Source organism: Rhamphochromis sp. 'chilingali', assembly GCF_963969265.1.
Source record: "Rhamphochromis sp. 'chilingali' genome assembly, chromosome: 7".
Classification (NCBI taxonomy): Eukaryota; Metazoa; Chordata; class Actinopteri; order Cichliformes; family Cichlidae; genus Rhamphochromis; species Rhamphochromis sp. 'chilingali'.
In genome coordinates, this window is record NC_137934.1 from 14,844,123 (window position 1) to 14,861,871 (window position 17,749).

General features: G+C 40.7%; 2 protein-coding genes across 3 annotated transcripts; both read right to left on the minus strand.

Annotated features, from left to right (window-relative positions):
- Positions 1-606: 606 nt before the first annotated feature.
- Positions 607-12,228, minus strand: LOC308399957 (differentially expressed in FDCP 6 homolog). 2 transcript variants are annotated; one of them, XM_080887410.1, is made up of 12 exons: positions 11,717-12,228; positions 10,929-11,069; positions 8,435-8,617; positions 7,574-7,804; positions 7,337-7,483; positions 7,154-7,262; positions 5,143-5,372; positions 4,373-4,480; positions 3,974-4,140; positions 3,653-3,851; positions 3,463-3,553; positions 607-1,680 (listed from the first exon to the last, which is right to left on the minus strand). In XM_080887410.1, exons 1-12 carry the CDS (start codon positions 11,810-11,812, stop codon positions 1,478-1,480), a joined length of 1,905 nt encoding a protein of 634 aa, XP_080743536.1. In that variant the 5' UTR covers positions 11,813-12,228; the 3' UTR covers positions 607-1,477. The 2 variants fall into 2 exon arrangements, 1 of the variants encoding a protein (XP_080743536.1); XR_013972278.1 differs by having other exon boundaries at positions 1,550-1,680; positions 2,460-3,553.
- Positions 12,229-13,425: 1,197 nt separating this feature from the next.
- On the minus strand, positions 13,426-16,992 carry LOC308399629 (tetraspanin-7-like). The gene has a single exon (XM_080886994.1). The coding sequence runs from the start codon at positions 15,964-15,966 to the stop codon at positions 14,875-14,877; it is 1,092 nt and encodes a 363-aa protein (XP_080743120.1). The 5' UTR covers positions 15,967-16,992; the 3' UTR covers positions 13,426-14,874.
- Positions 16,993-17,749: the final 757 nt, after the last annotated feature.

Genomic DNA, 17,749 nt, shown 5'->3' on the forward strand with positions numbered 1-17,749 from the left:
CTTCAAGAAGGGAGTTTTTCCTTCCCACTGTTGCTGAGTGTTTGCTCATAGTGGGTTGTAAAAGCATAAAAGTTAATAAGAGGCAGAGTTATCACAGAGGGAACTATATAGCTTAAATGTACAATTTCTACAGGACGAATTATAACTTCATTATGTATAAAAGCTCCTGTGGATAATTACTCCTATTTGTAACTTTACACAAGAGAAAGTTTGCTGTCACACTATTTATAACAGGTTGGGTTTTGTCCTCTGAGTTGAGCCTTTGGTTGCAGTTTATTGAAGAATTTCCTCTAAAGTAGCTGTTGATAAAGATTTAAAGTCGTGTTTATATACAGAAATATGCTTTAGTTCCTGTTTTTTTACATGTCTGCCTCAGTGGATCAGTAGAAGATCTGGCACAGGAAACTAGATGATGAAAAAAGGTTACGAATACACATATATATCTATATAGATACAGATATATATACACACACACACAGGTTGCAACGTAGTATTTTCATTTTTTCTTAGTATTTCTTTAACGTCTTGGTGCAAAAGAATTCCTGCATTTGTGTGTAAAGAAATGTTACATATATACTCAAAACAGTTGGAAAAAAGAACTACAAATTTGGAAAGGAATTTATTCATGTTCTTACTCATGGATGGAGTACATGGTTTAAAAAACACTGAGGAAACAGATATGAGGCGGCTGTATCAACATAAAAACATTAATACAGTTAAAAATGAATAAAAAGTTGCACGCTTAAACTTATTTCTCTACAGTTTGTACAATTAATCCATGTAACAATAGGTTCTCTCTTAATATAGTAGTTATTAAAATATCTTTACATAAAAATACATTTTTAAGTACTCTCCAGTGGAAGTCTGTTGTGGCTTATGTTTCTAAATGACACAACCATAAAGCAGCCCACAGAATATACAAATATGTCTTTGATAAGTGAATGTTGGCTCCCACAATGGCCTGTTAAGTTATTGCAAAAATAATTTACTGCATAATATGTCAGATTAGAACATGTTATAAGCACAAAACTGAAGGGGAAACAATAAAAACAAAAATTAAAAAACAAATACTAAATTAAGTTAAAGGATATTTCTTACTATACTATATAATTGTATAATGTTGCGTTTGATTGCAAAAGAAAACCCACCAAGAAAAAAAGAAAGAAAAAAAGAGAGAATAGAGTTTAATTTATTCAAAACACATTCTTTTCTTTTATTTAAGCTGTAGCGAGATTCAAATGGACAAAAGAGAAAGAAAAATATTACAGATTTGTTTTATTAATCATGAATAAACTTTATTATACACAACTCTAAATTTCAGTTGGTCTTAGTCAGATGTGTTTTTAATTAAATCCTGCAACACTGTGCTCGCTGCCACGCTGCCATCACTTTATATCTTAGTGTGCAATTCAAATATATACTTATTGCAATATTTTTCCCCCTTAACTCTCAACTCGCGTTTTTAAAATGTCTGTGATCATATTTGTCCGTTGACTTCTGTCTGGGCCTCGAACGATTCATCAGACAGGTTGGCAGCCTCCAACTGATGCTCCAGACTTTCATCATCGCCTCTATTCTGATCAACTCTTATCTTAAACTTAGTGATGAACTCATTACTGGCCAGCGCGTCCTCCTTTTTAGGGCATGTGGGCTTTGATAACAGCCGGCTTTCCAGTCGCTCTGCAAAGAAAATTCACAAAACATTTCTTATTTGGTAAGCTTGTTAACAAATTTTAGTTCAGTTTTGCTGAAAGTTATAGCATGCATCAGGTAAGAAGCAATTGGTTTTTAAAAAGCATATACATTCCCCAAAACATTTTTATTATGTGCATTTTGGAGAATAAAAGATTGTACACAATTTCCCTTTTTAAAGTAAAAAGATTATTAAGTCTAATTCTTACTTATTCAGTAGATTAAAGTATTGAAACATCATTATTCATAAAATATGCACATTACAAAATTAAAGTTATTCAAAAATTACTCAAGTACTTACTCCAATACTCACATTATTCAAGTAAATGTAATTTTTGCCAATGTAATGTCACATAAAATCTTAATCTGAATAAGGGATTTGAACCCCACTGTCACGGCCAGGGGATCAGCAGGCCGCTGACTAGTAGTGTTCTCTCTCTTGCTCTCTCGCCAGGGCGGAACTCATGGTGGGTTCACGCCCTCGGCCCACGCCCCTCTTAAGAGGAAACACCTGGGCCTCATCAGTGCAGCCAACATTTAAGCCAGGGAGTGGCTTCTACTCATCGCTGGATCGTTGTGTGTGACTCGCGTCAGTGCAGCCCGGCTCTGAGCAAGTTCTCATTTGCTTCCCTGTGCAAAACCTCTAACGTGTGTTTCCTTCTGTACATAGATCCCCTGGACCCGACTCTGCATTCCCCGAGCAGATTCCCTTTTTGTGTGAGTGTTTGGAGAGAGAGTCAGAAGAGGAGCAAGTGTCTTTTCCCTACCTGGATTTCCCCGGAGCCTTTTCCCTGTCACCGCTTTGTATATAGCACTATCCCCTGCACTGTTTGTACTGTGCATGCGGTTATTTTTCGTTTTAAGATTTCCGTGTTTAAATCATAATAAGATTTAGTTTTAATTTTTTTTTCTTTTTTTCTTTTTTTCTTCTCGCCTGTCCCATTTGGTTCTTTAGCCGTCAGAATTGTTGTCTGAAGACCAACAAGGATACCCAATGGATTTACTTTGCCAAATGGATCATCGTGGCATTGCCGTATTGGTCCATTTGGTCGATCTTTGTTTTTATTATTTATTATATTTTATTTTCAGATGTTACAGACGGGACAGACATGAGTGAGAGATAGGAAAGGGAGAAAGAAAGAGGAAGGAAAGGAAAAACAGAAGGGGAGAGGGACAGTGAGAAAGGGGGGGAGAAAAAAAATAAAAAATCTCCTGGATCACCTGTTGAGAGAAGAATAGAAAACAAGCAAAAAAAGACAAAAAAAAAAACAAAGCAACATACTAAACACAACACCATCGCATTAATCTAGCTAAGTGTAAACAGCAGTAAATACTAAATATTCAATGTTGTTGTGCAGCACGCAGGACAGATGTGCTTCGAAGTAGCAGCCAAGAAAGGTGTAATTTGGGTCTACGAGCAGTGAACACCCGTGTGCATACCTGTGTGGATCAGCGCGCTTGTATTCCAAAGGTTTCTCCATGTAACGATCTGCTAGGGAGTGTGGGGGGGCCACAGCCCCGTCCTCCAGGGTGTGAAGCAGCCTTAATTAGTTTTAATTTTACTTGTTTACTAGTTTTAATTAACTTGAGGTGAGTCAGATTCTTTCATTCAAGTCACTGAATTAATCTCTTGACATGTTTGGGGGTAGGTGCCTTTTGTAGCATTTTAATGCAATTATCTGACAGATTATATGGTCTACACTGTTATTAACTATACTAACACTCTGTTCCTGAAGTCTGTACCGCAAAGAGGCAAAGTGAATACCGCACCTGCAGGAGTAATGGGGGTCATCAGTCGGTTCAGCTGGATGTTCCAGTGCCGTACATGTTGACTGGCATTCCTCAGCCTCTCCTGGACCTCCTGGAAACAAAAATCATGCAGGCATCCTCATCAGTGTTGTTTTAGAAGAGCACTAAATAAGATGCTGCTCACAAAGCCAGTCAAAACAAACTTGCTCACCTCCAGACGCTGGTGACTTCTTTGGCGAGATGCCTGCAGATCCTGGAGCTCCTGAGAGGCAGAGTTGAGGGCTGAGGGGGTGTCCTCATCGGGACTGCCATCTGACAGCTCCTGTATGGGGCTGAGGTTTTGCATTGTACGTTGCTGCTCCTGGAGGAGCTGGAAATGTTTCCTCTTTTCATCTTCAGCCTGCAGCAACCTGAAGGAGGGGAAAAAGGGAAGAAGCAACTGAAAATGTTAATACTTCTCATGGATATCTCAGATCTCCATCACAAATAAAATAATAAAGGGCCATAATAAGAGTTAGAAATCCATTGTTACCGCTCAAGCTCCAGTCTGGCCCTCTCCTCCTCCAGCCGAGCCTGGATCTCCATATTAAGGGCAACTTCCAGCTGCTGCTGTGTCAGCTCCAGCTCCCTGATCCTCTTCTTCTGTTGTTCAGCCTCCTTTTCCTTCACCTGCATCTCAGCCTGCATGCTGTCTTTTATCTATGCACACACACACAGCTACATAAACAGATGCACCAACAGAGCGGTATAAACTGACCTATTCCTGAATCACCTTTTCCTGGACTGTCATAACCATTTTTCCAAATCATTAAAGACTAGGTGTGAATTTTATAATGACAGTCAACATTTTGCTGCAGTTCTCAAAGATCAAAGTCAAGGAGAAAAGACTCTGTACATAATTGGTGTCAAGTGGAAAACTTTTTTTTTTTACCATCTCAGCCTCTTTCAGCTGTCTTTCCAGTTCCATCTGCACCTCCCTCTGCTTCCTCCGCTCTCTCTCCTCTGCCTCCCTTCGGCGAGTTTCCAGTTCCCGAGCATGCTGTGAAACAGATGAAAGAGCCATTGTTTGGTTTGTGTTTTCACCTCTATCCAGCAGGTGACACTAGGCCATCAGCTTCGAGGTTCAACGTATTGTGCTTTCAGCGGTGCTCTTCTTGATAACTTGGTTGAAGTAAGTGGGTATTTGAGTTCATGTTGCTTTCCTTACAGCTGTAAGTAATCTGCTCATTCCGCTTTTGATCTTTGGCACCAACAAGTGATTTTTTTCCCAGAGAAGTGCTGCTCACAGGAGATTTCCTCTATTTCAGACCATTTTCTATAAACCGGTTAGATGGTTGTACAGTTTCTGAAATACTCAGACAAGCCTGTCCGACACAAACAACAATGCATGTTCAAAGTCATTTAAATCCCATTTGACCTTCAGCAGGTCATCTTATTAATGTATACATGCCTAAATGCACTGAGCTGCTGCCATGTGATAGGCTGATTAGGTATTTGACCTAATGAGCAGCTCAACAGGTGTATCTAACAAAAATGTGGCCAGTGAGTGTACATGGTACTTTTTAAATGGACAAAATGAACTGCACTGGCAGCTGCCCAGTGCCACTATGACTTAGTTAAATAATCACTACCATGGATAGTTTGGTGCATGATGTAATTAAATAAATATTACAAAAAAAGATTCTTATAGCCCTCACTTACCTTGATAATGTTTTCAATCTCTAAGTCCTGTTTGTCTTTCTCTTTTTCTGTCTTCTCTGTCTCATGGATAGTCGAGTCATCAGATTGGCTGCCCCTGCTGCTGCAGCTGCTGCGGGCGCTCCGGCTGCGTTCCCGCTGACTGTTTTCCCGCTGGATCCGTCTCTTCAGTTTGAGTTCATGGTGAAGGGAAGACTTTCCCTCACTCTGAAGACGGAGGGCAGTCTGAATGGCTGAATAGTGAAAGAATACATAAAAATAGTAATGCAATTTTGTTGCCTTGCTATAGAAAATAATATATTAAAACAATTAAAAAAACAATATATTCCTTTTATAGCTTCCCTCAGAAAAGACTTCTTGCTATGAGTTGCATCTTAGCAAACCCTCATCATCACCTTCATTATCACCTGGATCAGCTGCCACACTATCATTAATCTTTGCAGACACCACATTTGCTGCTATAAATAGAATGAACAGCCTACGAACAAAGCAAAGTTACAAACTACATGTACACTTTGTTTTTACATGAGAAAGCCATGGCAGCATTCTTTCATGAAAAAAAAAAAAAAGATGCGTCTCAGTGTTACAAGGCAGAGCTGTAAAAAAAATAGTTATGTCCACTTTAACCCAAACTTTGTACTTCTTTGTCTTTTTTTGTAGAAGAGGTGTTTTGTGCCCCTCTGTCAGTGACCTCTTTTCAAATTACCAAGCTGTCTGAACCTATTATTCATGAAATGTGGCTCCTTATCTCAGTCACAATCATAGGCAAACACAATTTGTTATTACAGGAAGCAGTAACTAACTAGTTAAATCTCATTTAGTATCAACAACCTCCATCACACCTTTTCTTGCAGCTGTTTAAGAGACTTGCATAACCTAAAATCATGATGCTACCTGCACCATGCTTAATAGTGTTGTGCAGTGTTTTTGGTCATTGCTTCTTTTTTCTCAACTCTTAAAACTCCTTCTGATAAAAGGAGAAAGTCCTTGATTTTCTCCATTCGTAGACAGCTGCATTCTATAATGCTTCTTGTGGAAGTTAATGGCACTGAGTCATGGTTGAAAGCAGTTTTTATATAGTTACCAGAGACCATTTTTGTGCTTTATCTCTGTCCAACACCACAGTAAATTTTAAATTAAACAATCAAGACGTGACTGAAGTGCAGACTTTCACCTTTAATTCAAAGGTTTTTGAAAAAATAATGCATTAACTCTTTAGGAATTACAGCCATTTTTATACACAGTCCTCCATTTTCAAATGCTCAAAAACACCAATTGGCTAAAAAGCAGTTTCAGTGAGTCCCCTTGTTATTTTATGACAAATAAAGCAGACATAATATCTGTAATTTTAAAGAGGAGACCCAAAGAGATATCAGTGCAAATGAAGGAGGCCATCATTAGGCTGAAAACCTAAAATACACCTATCAGAGTATAGGTAGAGATATCACTGTTAAAGTCTGTAATCAAGAGGTGCCTTCATGAATGGAAATACAGAGAGCTTACAACAAGGTCCAAAGCACTGGTTACGCTCAAGAACTGGAAGGTCAGGTTAAACATTACTAAGAATAAAAAAGAGCCTGCACAGTTATGAAAAATATTGTAAAGATGAAATTGAGTTTAACTTGGAAATGTAGACAACGTCCTCCGTCAAACATGGTGGAGACAAAGAACTGAGTCACTAGTGTTTATTGAAGGTGTGACTGCTTATAGAAGTGGCACGATGAATTGTGGAGATACTGACCCAAAACATCGAGGGAAAACTATTTTAGCATTATCGAGTCTGGCTGTAACTGTGACTTAGTCAACATTTTATAAGCTTCAGCTGACTTCTGAAAGTTTTCTTAATCATTGGCAAAAGAAACACAAATAATTAGCAACCAATGAAACACAGATTGTTTGACAAGTGGCCTCAATATATCTGAAAGATCCTGGAATTATTTATATACACTATGATAAGCTTCAGTACATTTCAACCACACTAAACCAATGAGCACACACATTGTAAGTTACACACCTTGAGTCCACTCCACTTTCTGTTTCTGGTCAGGCGCGCTCATCTCGTAGGTTTTACTATGGGTTTTCACACAGAACAGACAGCGCTTCCCCTCCCTGTCTGGAATAGACTGAAACAAAAAATGTATGTAAGTCACAGCGTTGGTTGGTGAAGAGTTAAACATGCTGAGTTTTCCTCACTAACCTCTATGACACAGTTCTGATCCAGCTGGATCTCCCCTCTCTTGTCTTTTAAGTCCTCGCTGACATAGTAGGCCATGGAGGAGGGCTTCAGCACAAACCAGCGCTCAGTCCAATTCCTACGCACATGCCCCTTTTTCCACATGTAACCCTACAAAACAAGGGATCAATTGAAGAACAAAGAAAGACAAAAATGTCAAGGGAGCAGTCAAATAGGCTCCAGTGACACAGCACAACTCACTCTCTTGAGAACGCTGTGATAGATCTCCAGGAACACCTCATCTAAAGCCAGGCTGAAGGCCTCAGCGCTGGTGACGCTCAGCAGCCGGCCTGCACTCATATCCTCCAGGAAGGTCCACACGGACATTCCCTCTTCCCACACTGTAGCATCCTGCGATAGTAAGTCCTCCATGGGCTTCCCATCCCACTCCTCGCTCATCGCAGTGGAGATTTTCTTGAGGAGATACTCCACCTAGAAGCATTCAAATATTTGTATACGAAACTTTTTGCACATCGCTAAAACCAAATATTAACGGCACCGACAATGCAAATACTGACTCAACACAGATTGTATTCTGTGGTTTTGGGATATCACTCTTCATGAGGAGCTCACTGAGTGACTTCTACAGAAGCCGTTTATTTTTATCTCTGTCGACAGGAAACCAAAAGCATTATGGAGGAAGTGCAGGAAGGAAGAGCCTCATTAACTAACTTACTTGCACTTGTATTTTCCTACTGAGAAAATCTTTAAACTGTCCTAACTCTGTCATCACACACAAATTATATTTCTTTTTGGGTATTTGGGTATAGCAGTGTCTAAAAACTACAAGCGTTGCTGGTGTTTGTTCCTCTAACTCTCTTAAATTGTTTCTTTTAAATCAAAAGTGAATTGTTTAACTTTTTGTACAATGTGTGTCCATTTTTCCATTTATAGCATACAAATGACTTAAAATATAATCACTGTGGATTTGAGCCTTTTCAAGAAAGCCCTAATGAATCAGGCCTCAAGCAGTTGCCTAAAATAAAATCCTCTCCAACTTTAAGTGTTTCTACAAATTCTCAGTGAACACATTTCACTCTCCTTATTCTTCATAACTATTACCTCCTCTGGTATCATCACCAGTGGGTATCGGTCCTCTGACAGAAGGTTGAATAAACAGAAGAGCTTGAAGCAGTCCCTTTCCGATAGCAGTGTCCCCTGTGGCACCCTTCTGAAGTTCTTCTTCATGGTCATTGTCCAGCACAGGTCATCAAATTTCTCCTTATCAAACATCCCCTTTTTGACCTGGAAATGCAAAACTGGAAATGCTCTGAACTGAAACTAAAATTGCACTTTTTAAAACAGTTTTACATAAGATTATTTGTTTCCTGAGGGGTGTGTTATGAAGGAAGTTCAACACTGCCTGGCTTTCTTATCATGACACTGGTTATCATCTTTCTCGATTAACTCACGCTTTCTGCTTCAATCTCTGTGCACACTTATATAAAATGGGACTCGACTGAGCACTGCGTGCTGCAGTCAGAAGAAACGGGTTACAAAGATCTCTAAAGTTTATATAAATATAAGAGTAAAACACAACACTGCTGCTGCAAATAAGACTGACTGCTTCAGAAGATCATTAAGTTACAATAACTCAGCTACAACTCTTAACAGTGTAAAAAAAGGACTTCAGCAGCATTGGCATCAAGCATAAAAATATCACCAGCTGAGTACATGGAAAATCCTGTGACAATGTGACACACATTTCCACTGCTATGTTGCTAGTGAGGTGCACTCATTTTGTTAGATACACCTGTTTGGCTTCTCATTAACACAAATATTTAATTAGCCAGTCACATGGCAGCAGATCAATGCATTTAGGCGTGTAGATATTATTAAGTAAAGACGACCTACTGAAGTGCAAACTGAGCATCAGAATGGGGAAGAAAGATGATTTTAGTGACTTTAAATGGCATGATTGTTGGTGCCAGATAGTCTATGTCAAAAAACTGCTGATCTGCTGGGATTTCCCCACACAGCATTCTCTGGGGTTTACAGAGAATGGTCAGAAAAAGAGAAAACATTGAGTGGTAAAAAATCCCTTGACTGCTTCAACAGTGATTGAAATAACTACTCATTACAACAAAGGTATGGAGAAGAGCATCTCTGATGTACAAAACAGTCAAACATTGAAATAGATGGGCTACAGCAGCAGAAGGCCACACTTCTATCAGCTAAAACAGGAAACTGAGGCTGTAATTCACACAGGCTCACCGAAACAGGACAAAATATAATTGGGAAAATGTTTTCTGGTCTGAGGAGTTTTGATCTCTGCTGTGACAAGTATTTTTTGTTGATGTAATAGTGGTGGGAATACTTTTTTGACACACTTTTACCCCTGAGTACCAACTAAGAATCACTGAAAGATTGCAGCCTACCTGAGAGTCACTGTAAAAAGAACCCAGCTGCGCTATAAAAATTGAAAAAGTCCCAGTGATTTTCTGCCAGTACATTTTCTGTTTTTTGAGAGAGGTTTTCATAAAGTGTAAATAGTCAAATTCAACGTGTGCTTAAAAAAATTACAGTTTTTTTTGTTTGTTTGTTTGTTTTTGCTGACCATATCCACCCCTTTATGACCACAGTGTACACTTCCTCTGATGGATGCTTCCATGCTCCATGTCACGAAGCTCAAATAATCTCAAACTGGTTTCTGTAACATGATAAAGAGTTCACTTGAATTAAATGGCCTCCACAGCCACCAGATTTCCATCCAATAAAGTACCTTTGTGATGTAGTGGAATGGGAGATGTGCACCAACTGTGTGATGCTATCATGTCACCATAATCTCTGGGGAATGTTTCCAGCATCTTGTTGAATCTGTGCCGAAGGTTTAAGGCAGCTCTGAAGCACAGTGTGACTATTAGGCTAGCTAACACGTATTTCTTCAGCAGAGAATGTTGGGCTTTCAAAACTGAAACTCTGAACATAAACTGCCCGACCACGTTACGGTCTCAGCATAATGTCAAAAGAGAGTCGACCTTTGTGTCGCTGGAATGTCTGACTTTAAGATCACGATAGCCTGCTAACTAATCTCGCTTTGTAATCTTCATTTCTGGTTGTAAGCAATGTAACAATAGTTACAAACAAAGAAAAACCTGACAAAACAAAACCCAGGGGGTTTGACTGAACTGTTAATAAAGTACTAGCTGGAAGTATTCAGGCACAGCTAGGTTAAATTAAAGGGAAAATGTAAAATAGATATAAGGGCTATATTTTCCTCATCTCAATAAGTCCAAAACCAACAACTAGTCGGTTCTGAATTTCTTTTTAAGTTAGCCGGGTACTGTAGGTTTTTGCAAGTGTTACTCGAAACTGAGTAAATACTGCATGAAATGGGAATGTCATTCAACTGCAGATCGGCACACAGTACTGCACGACCAGCTGGCACGCAATGTAAACATAAACTTAAGTTAATGATCGTGGTAATGAAGGAGCATGAGATCGAGGGTAAAGGTACTGCTCAGTGATGTGTTCGTAAGAGTTTTGAACAACATAAATACAAGTATAACTGCAGCTGAAGGAAAACCCTTTGCATAGATTGTATTTTTTACATTACCTTATCCAGTATGTATTTGCTGAGGTAGGGCATGTAGCCATGATTAGACACTGGTCCATCATCATCATCCTGGAAATGCTGCTCCAGAGCAACGGGATCATGTGGGATGTTCAACACTGTGTACAAGTTGTGGGACAGCACCTGGAGAATTCAAACAGACATACAGCATAAGTGGATGGATAAAACTAAGCACAACTCCCGCACACTCCCTTGTTTCTTCACATATCAGCAAACAAACGCTCACAAGCACAGGCAGCTAGTCACCAGTGAGTAAGCATGTCAGGGCAGCTTTCTGCTATTTCCCTGGATTCTTCTAACCAAGAGGGGGGGGTCAGTTAGGCATGTAGGGAGTGGAGGGAAAGCAAGTTAACAGGCAAAATAAAACCTACCGAGGGGAAAAGAAGGCAAAACATAATATTCGTCTTTTATTTAGAAACCCTGACAATTTTGTGTGGTATCAAGGCCATGATAAGGTTGGACTTTCACCTCCACTCTGAACAGGCTAAACGTCTGTTAATGTCTGAAAAGATCTGGATTTGAGTGCGAGCTTTTAATCTGTCTGCGTGTCTCATGTTCCTCTGATTACAACACGAATTCACGCACAGTATGCCACCACACGTACACACCACTACGTTTGAGTTCTGACTTTAGACAGAGTCGAAGTGATGACCAAAGTAAAACTGCAAGAATATAAAGCGTTTGTGTTTGTCTCTGTGCTCTCTCCAGCGGACGCCCCTCGGTCTCAGTTTCCTGATCTTAAAAACGTCTCGCACTAAAATTCTCCTTACCTTTAACTGCGACTTGGAAACTTTCCCGCACTTCTCCACGTCCAGCGACGTGAAAGCGTACCAGATGGACTTCAGGAGTTCGGATTTTAGGTCCATTTTTGGAGACCGCCGGGGACGCGCAAAACTACATTTCCGAAGCGGTGCGCAGCGGCTTTTTACGCAGCCACGGGTGAGCGCCCGTGTGGTGAGAACAGCCAAGCAAAATGTGGAGCAGAGCACTCACTGCGGTGCAAACGACAAAGGCCCAAAGTATCAGATGTGGTGCAGACTTAAAGAGGCGGAGAGCCGAAACAAAACCTGGAGCACCACACGGTCCTCCTCCCTTCTCATAATTCAACAAAACGATTTAAAATAGTGGGGAAAAAAGCAGACATGGATAGATCTCGACAGTGTGAAAACATTTACGTGATGATTTCACACTACATGTATTCACAGAACTGTATCTAAGGTATTTCTCCTGATAGGGTGGGCTCCAGAATTCCTCAACGCACTGCCAAAAACCAAAACCAAAGAGGAGGAATCCTGTTATCAGATTCAGGAGACTTGCTAAAGGACACACCCACCTTGGTAAAGAGCCCAAGGACACATTTGTTTGAGTAGGTTAAAAATCTTAAAGGTTTGGGGGTGCCACAATATGTAGCCTGTGGCAAGGCTGAAGCACTTGAGCTTAATATTAGTAGTAGCAGTAAATGTTTTATTATTTAGCTCAGTGACTACGGATTATTTTTCCACTTTTCATGTTGTGTTTATGTGCATAACTTGCACACATTGCAGACATTTATTTTTGTACCTGATGAGCCTTTGATTTCATGCAATGGCGTTAAAAAATCGTGTATGCTGGGTTCAGACCTTTGATTCAATTCAAATGGACTAGAAATAGAGCATAAAAAGTTTGGCGTTTGTCTGAATTCAGGTGTCTAAATCTCTCTCAGAGCTCCTCTTTGGTTTGATTAAACTGGAGGTGGAGGCATGGCCTAACCTCGGGCAAAATAGAATACAACAAGCACAGCCTAATCAGACAGAAACCTTATTAGAGCACAATGTAGGCTAATCAATAGCATAATTAGGTCATGAAAATGGTTGTCATTGTTCAGAGGTCATAGCCTAAAGTCTCTCTACATCTAACAGCCATAGATGTTGGTTTTAAGGTAAATGTGGGGGTAAAGTATGAAAGACTTGATCACAATTTCTATTTCCATAATTTATTATTTTGTGCTCCATTGACCAATCAATGCTGGCTCAGGGTGCTCTGTTTCATCACCCTCAGCTGTGCATATGCTGCATATGCTGCACTCTGTTATCTCCCTTCAAGGGCAGATCTAATCACCATCGTCTCAGGTGCACAGCAGAAATGAGATGTCACTCAGTTAGCAATAATTCAGATTTACGTGGCCAGAGGTCCCAGCCATGATCTACTTCTCAATGCAATGAGAATTTCCTGCTCTGGCACACCTCCAGCATGACCTTCCCAACGAAATAAAGACATAGAGCTGCTTCTATAGCTCTTTAAAATGCATGCAAAAGGTTCCCACATTAAAGATGAAGGCTATAAATCAACATTAAAGAGAAAGAAAAACACATTAGAACCCCAAAGAGCTTCACAACATGTTTATTATGCATCAATTCTTCATTACCAGAATTTATACATTTAACATAATCGAGGGTAGAAGACTGTGGCAATCAACATTATATCACATATTTAGGCAAGTGTTTTCTTTGTTTATTGTTTACATAAATAGTTTACAGTGTAGGTCATGCTTGCTTGCAGAGCTGGTAATCATATACCAGTTATGCATTATTAAATAGGGAACGTTTATCATATATTACATTAATAAGAACAATAAAAAAGAAGAAATTTGGAGATGCACCATAATGAGAAGGCTGAAAGGGTTTCATATAATTTCAGTGCATAGTAATACTAAAACATGTACAATAAAACACATTCACATTCATCTTATTGAAATACTTTCTTTATAAGGTTGCATATGTCTCACAAGTATAATGCTAAGCTAAAAATCTAAGAAGAAGAGCAAGACAAATGTTTATATAACCCAACTTTTTGCTGTTGCTTGTTGTTTCATGCCAGTAGTGCGTGTTTCTAGTCATACCTTTCAATGATGTGCTTTGGAACAACACAGTGACATCTGGAAGAAACTGATCGAAAGCAGTCATAATTGAATAAACTCTCTAACCAAAGCTCTCGACACAGTGGAAATTAGTACGCACTACTGGGTGTAAAAACAACACAAAATACCAGACAGTAATATTAATCTCTTTTTAAAGCACCAAAACCAGCACAGAGTGATCTCTGAGATGGGAAAACTAAATGAAGTAGATACAAACATCTGTGAGCACAGCCAGACTAAACGATCAAAGTGGAAAACAGCTGGTGAACATTCCTGTGCATTTAGGACTGAGGTGTGCCAGAGGTGAAAAGGTCCAAGGATCAAGTATGTAACACAGAGAGGTATATTATTTCATGCCATCATTTAAATATTTCTTAATTAATTCATACAGCAAAAAGGAGAAAATGTCTCACTGTACTGCCACCGGGTGAGATCTGAAGTCTGTTACGCAAACCCAGTTGTTCCTACGCTGTTGCATGTAGCACAAAAAACATTACATGAGAAGACAACCTCCATTATTCATGCTGAGGCCAGTGAGTGTAATACAGCTGCAAAGGCAAAAGTGACGCACAAAAGTAGTAACTTGACTGAAACCGCTGAAGGATAATATAAGAACATCATTAAAGTTGCAATATGCATTTTTTCCTGTAATACTTCATTTTAAAGTAAATATTAACTACACAATGATCAGTTTGGTAATCTATAGAGTGCTCAGCCCCAAGGTATTAAATTTTTCAGGAAAATGCCCGATTTTGCAATGCAAAGAGGAAAAAGAGCATATTGACTTCCCTGGCATCTATCTGTAGCTTCCCTCATCTAGCTGTAAAGAAGGACAGTGAAGGAATTTAAGCAATGTGCTGGATTTCTGAACACAAGTTTGGACCTTTGACTGTTTTGTCAAAGAATCACGTGTCATATGTTTGAGTAACTTTTAGTGTTATATAAGTCCTACAAATTCCTGGGGGTTTTCAAACTTCCCAACTCTATTAAACCCAAATGGCCAATCCACCAGCTAGCCTTATTAATTAAGTATTAATGTGCTACTACACGTCCATGCTGTCTCGGTGCCAGTTTATTGGCTAACAGACAAGCCAGGGCAATGCCTCCAATCTGTGTGAAGGCTAACCCCAGCACAGTAGCAGCAATATGGAAGACATTGTCATTGACCAAGCTGAAGACTTTGCGGAAGCAGCCATGCGGATGGATCCCCGCGGCAGCCACACCGTCACCGTCATCTGCCAGAAGAGGCCGATTCTTGCAACCCTTTCGCCTCACGCAGCAGCTGTCGGGCAAGGACACCGAGGTGCCATTCTCAATGGGCAGGAAGTTCATATGCTGGATAGCCCAGTCAGACACAAGCCAGTCGCGCCAACCGTCAGCTCCACAACACTTCAGAGCCCTCTGAAGGCTGTCTAGAGCATCAGCACGGCCTTCATCCTCTGTGTAGCCCGCCACTGCTCGCTGTAAACCGCTGCGAAATCCACCGGCAATTTCTTCACGGTAGAAGAGGCCCGAGAGTCCTGCTGCCAAACCGGCTACAAGTGCAGCAAGCTGAAAGAAGCCGTAAGCCCTTAGCACGCAAGGCAGGTTTGCAGCCACCCCCAGGCAACCCAGGAAGCCCCATGCTGTGATGGCCGCACCTGTGGACAGAAGGATGAGCGGGGCATTGGGGTAGCGGTTGGCGGAGAGCATCATGTAGTCTGCCAGGGAAATTTGAGCCCACACGCCCAGTGTGAAGATAGCCAGTCCAGCTGCCCAGAAGAGGCAGCTGAAGGCTAGGAGACCCAGACGCAAGAGGTGCATGACTCCCACGGAATGGCAGCAGGGTGGGCCAGCACCCACAGGTGGAGGAGCAGGGGGCGCCAGGGAGGCTTCTGAGCACACGGACAAGGAGAGACGCTGCTGTTGCTGCTGCTGCAGGCTGAGCTGCTCCTCTTGACCTTGGTATGGAGGCAGCAGGTAGCAAGGGATGGCAGAGGGTCGACGAGGAAGAGGAGGCGGAGTCAGCAAGTCAAGACTCCGTGAAGACAGTCGTCGCACAGCTAGCTGCTCATGCTCCCAGTCCAAAGCTTGTCTGCTGGGACTCGGCCGAGCCGACAGCGAGTCGTAAGGCAGTGCACTCATAATCCTGGCTTTATCTACTCACTTCTCTCTCCGTTACACTCTCCCTCTCGCCTCCTTTTTCTCCTATCAGTGCCTTCACCCTCGTCCTCCTGCAACACACACAGCCGTTCTCCCAAAGCTTTATGACTGTTTATTAATCCGCCACCAGCAAAACCATTGCCAACTGGACTGTAAATCACACTGATGGGTGCGCGTTGAGTCGTTATCTGCATCCGCAGCTGCCTTGTTTCCACCTTATTTATCTGTTTATTCTGAAGGTTTTTTCCACCTGCTTGGTCACCAGTCCTCCAAAGTCCTCCGCTGACAGTCACATCCCGACATCTGCCTGCTCGCCGCTGCCCTGATCAAGAGAAGAGGTGATTGCAGGGGGAAATGACCGAGAATCAACCAATGCACACCCTCTCTCGGTGTGGAGGAGCCATCCCTTTGACTTTTACAGTTTTCCATTTGTAGAATAAATGATTCCAGGATAAGTGCAGTAAAAGGTTATTTTTAAAAGCTTAAAAGACCCTTAGATACTACATATTGTTTTTAAAAATACAAACAAGTCTATTCTGCTTCATCAGGACTGCACTGGTGTTATTATTGTAGCACAAAAACACTGATACTTATGTATTTTAATGATGTTCAGTAGAAAAAACAAACGAAAATATAAAGTGAGTAAAAGGCAAGTTAAAAATAGAAACCCACTACCTCACCCACTATTATTCTGCTTCAGTTAGTCTCCCATTAATATGACAGGGACATTTTTATTCTGGTGACTCCTGCTTGGCATGCCCTCTCCACCAATCACCTACCTGCCTAGTCAGAGCTAATGAAAACATCTCGGTTAATTAACCACATTCAACTTCCTCTTTTTATAAGGATAACCATAATACTGACATGATGACAGAGAGGGAATACCCAGAAAAAGTGGCAGGAGAAGACTGATCTCATTTTGTGGCAGTTTGGGATCTAAGCCAGTTTTGCTTTTTCTTCTTTTGTTTTTTTTTTATTTTTACACATCATTTCAAACTTCCCTGTTGAGGGTGCTTTTACATAATACAGGCTTATTTTTTTAAATCAAAATTTCTGGAAGAGCCTTGGCCTTTTTAGTAATGAGCCTCTGAATTGTCCTAGAAATCTTTGCAGAGATAATGTTTCCCTAATGCTGATTTTTTTTAAAAAAAAAAATTCTTTAAATCTTAGAGAAATTGTTTTGGTGTTTGAAATACTTTTACCAAAGTATAAAAAATTACAAAAGCTGTGGACTACATCCAAAAAGAAAAAAAAAAAGATTTGAATATCGTTGAATGTCGTTCTACTTTTATGAAATTTTAGTGGGACTGGGATAAAGTGAGACTGACTGGTGACTTCAAACATTTTGTAATTTATAGGATGTTAAAAATGGCCAAAAATCTACACACCACTTACTTCTTATAAAATATTAATCTTTTCATGTTTTCGACCATCACGCCAAGTGGCCATCTGCACGCAGAGAGAAACATAACACAGCCAATCTCAGATCTCCTGGGATCTGTGGTGAGCGCAGGAATGTGACACATGTTTTGCCACGGCTGCCGAGGCGAGCTGTGTGGTGTTGGAGGAAAGGAGGACCCAAAATGCAGGTGATGACTCATGATTCGAGTGATGTTTATTTACAGGGTGGTGTAGTGGCAAATAGGCAGTGAGGGATGACAGGGAACTAAAGAAACCTAAACTGGAAAAACGAAATAACAAACCTGAGAACATAAGAAACGGGGAGCGAGGCAAAGAGCCGCAGACAAGGGACAGGACAACGTGG

Bases quoted from the DNA above. Each gene is read 5' to 3' on its own strand.
- LOC308399957 (XM_080887410.1), bottom strand. From the start codon at position 11,812: ATGGACCTAAAATCCGAACTCCTGAAGTCCATCTGGTACGCTTTCACG. The intron at 8,618-10,928 runs GTAATGTAAAAA...TTGCATTTCCAG, and splicing joins GCAAATACATACTGGATAAG to GTCAAAAAGGGGATGTTTGA. The intron at 7,805-8,434 runs GTAATAGTTATG...GAATGCTTCTAG, and splicing joins TGGTGATGATACCAGAGGAG to GTGGAGTATCTCCTCAAGAA.
- LOC308399629 (XM_080886994.1), bottom strand. From the start codon at position 15,966: ATGAGTGCACTGCCTTACGACTCGCTGTCGGCTCGGCCGAGTCCCAGC.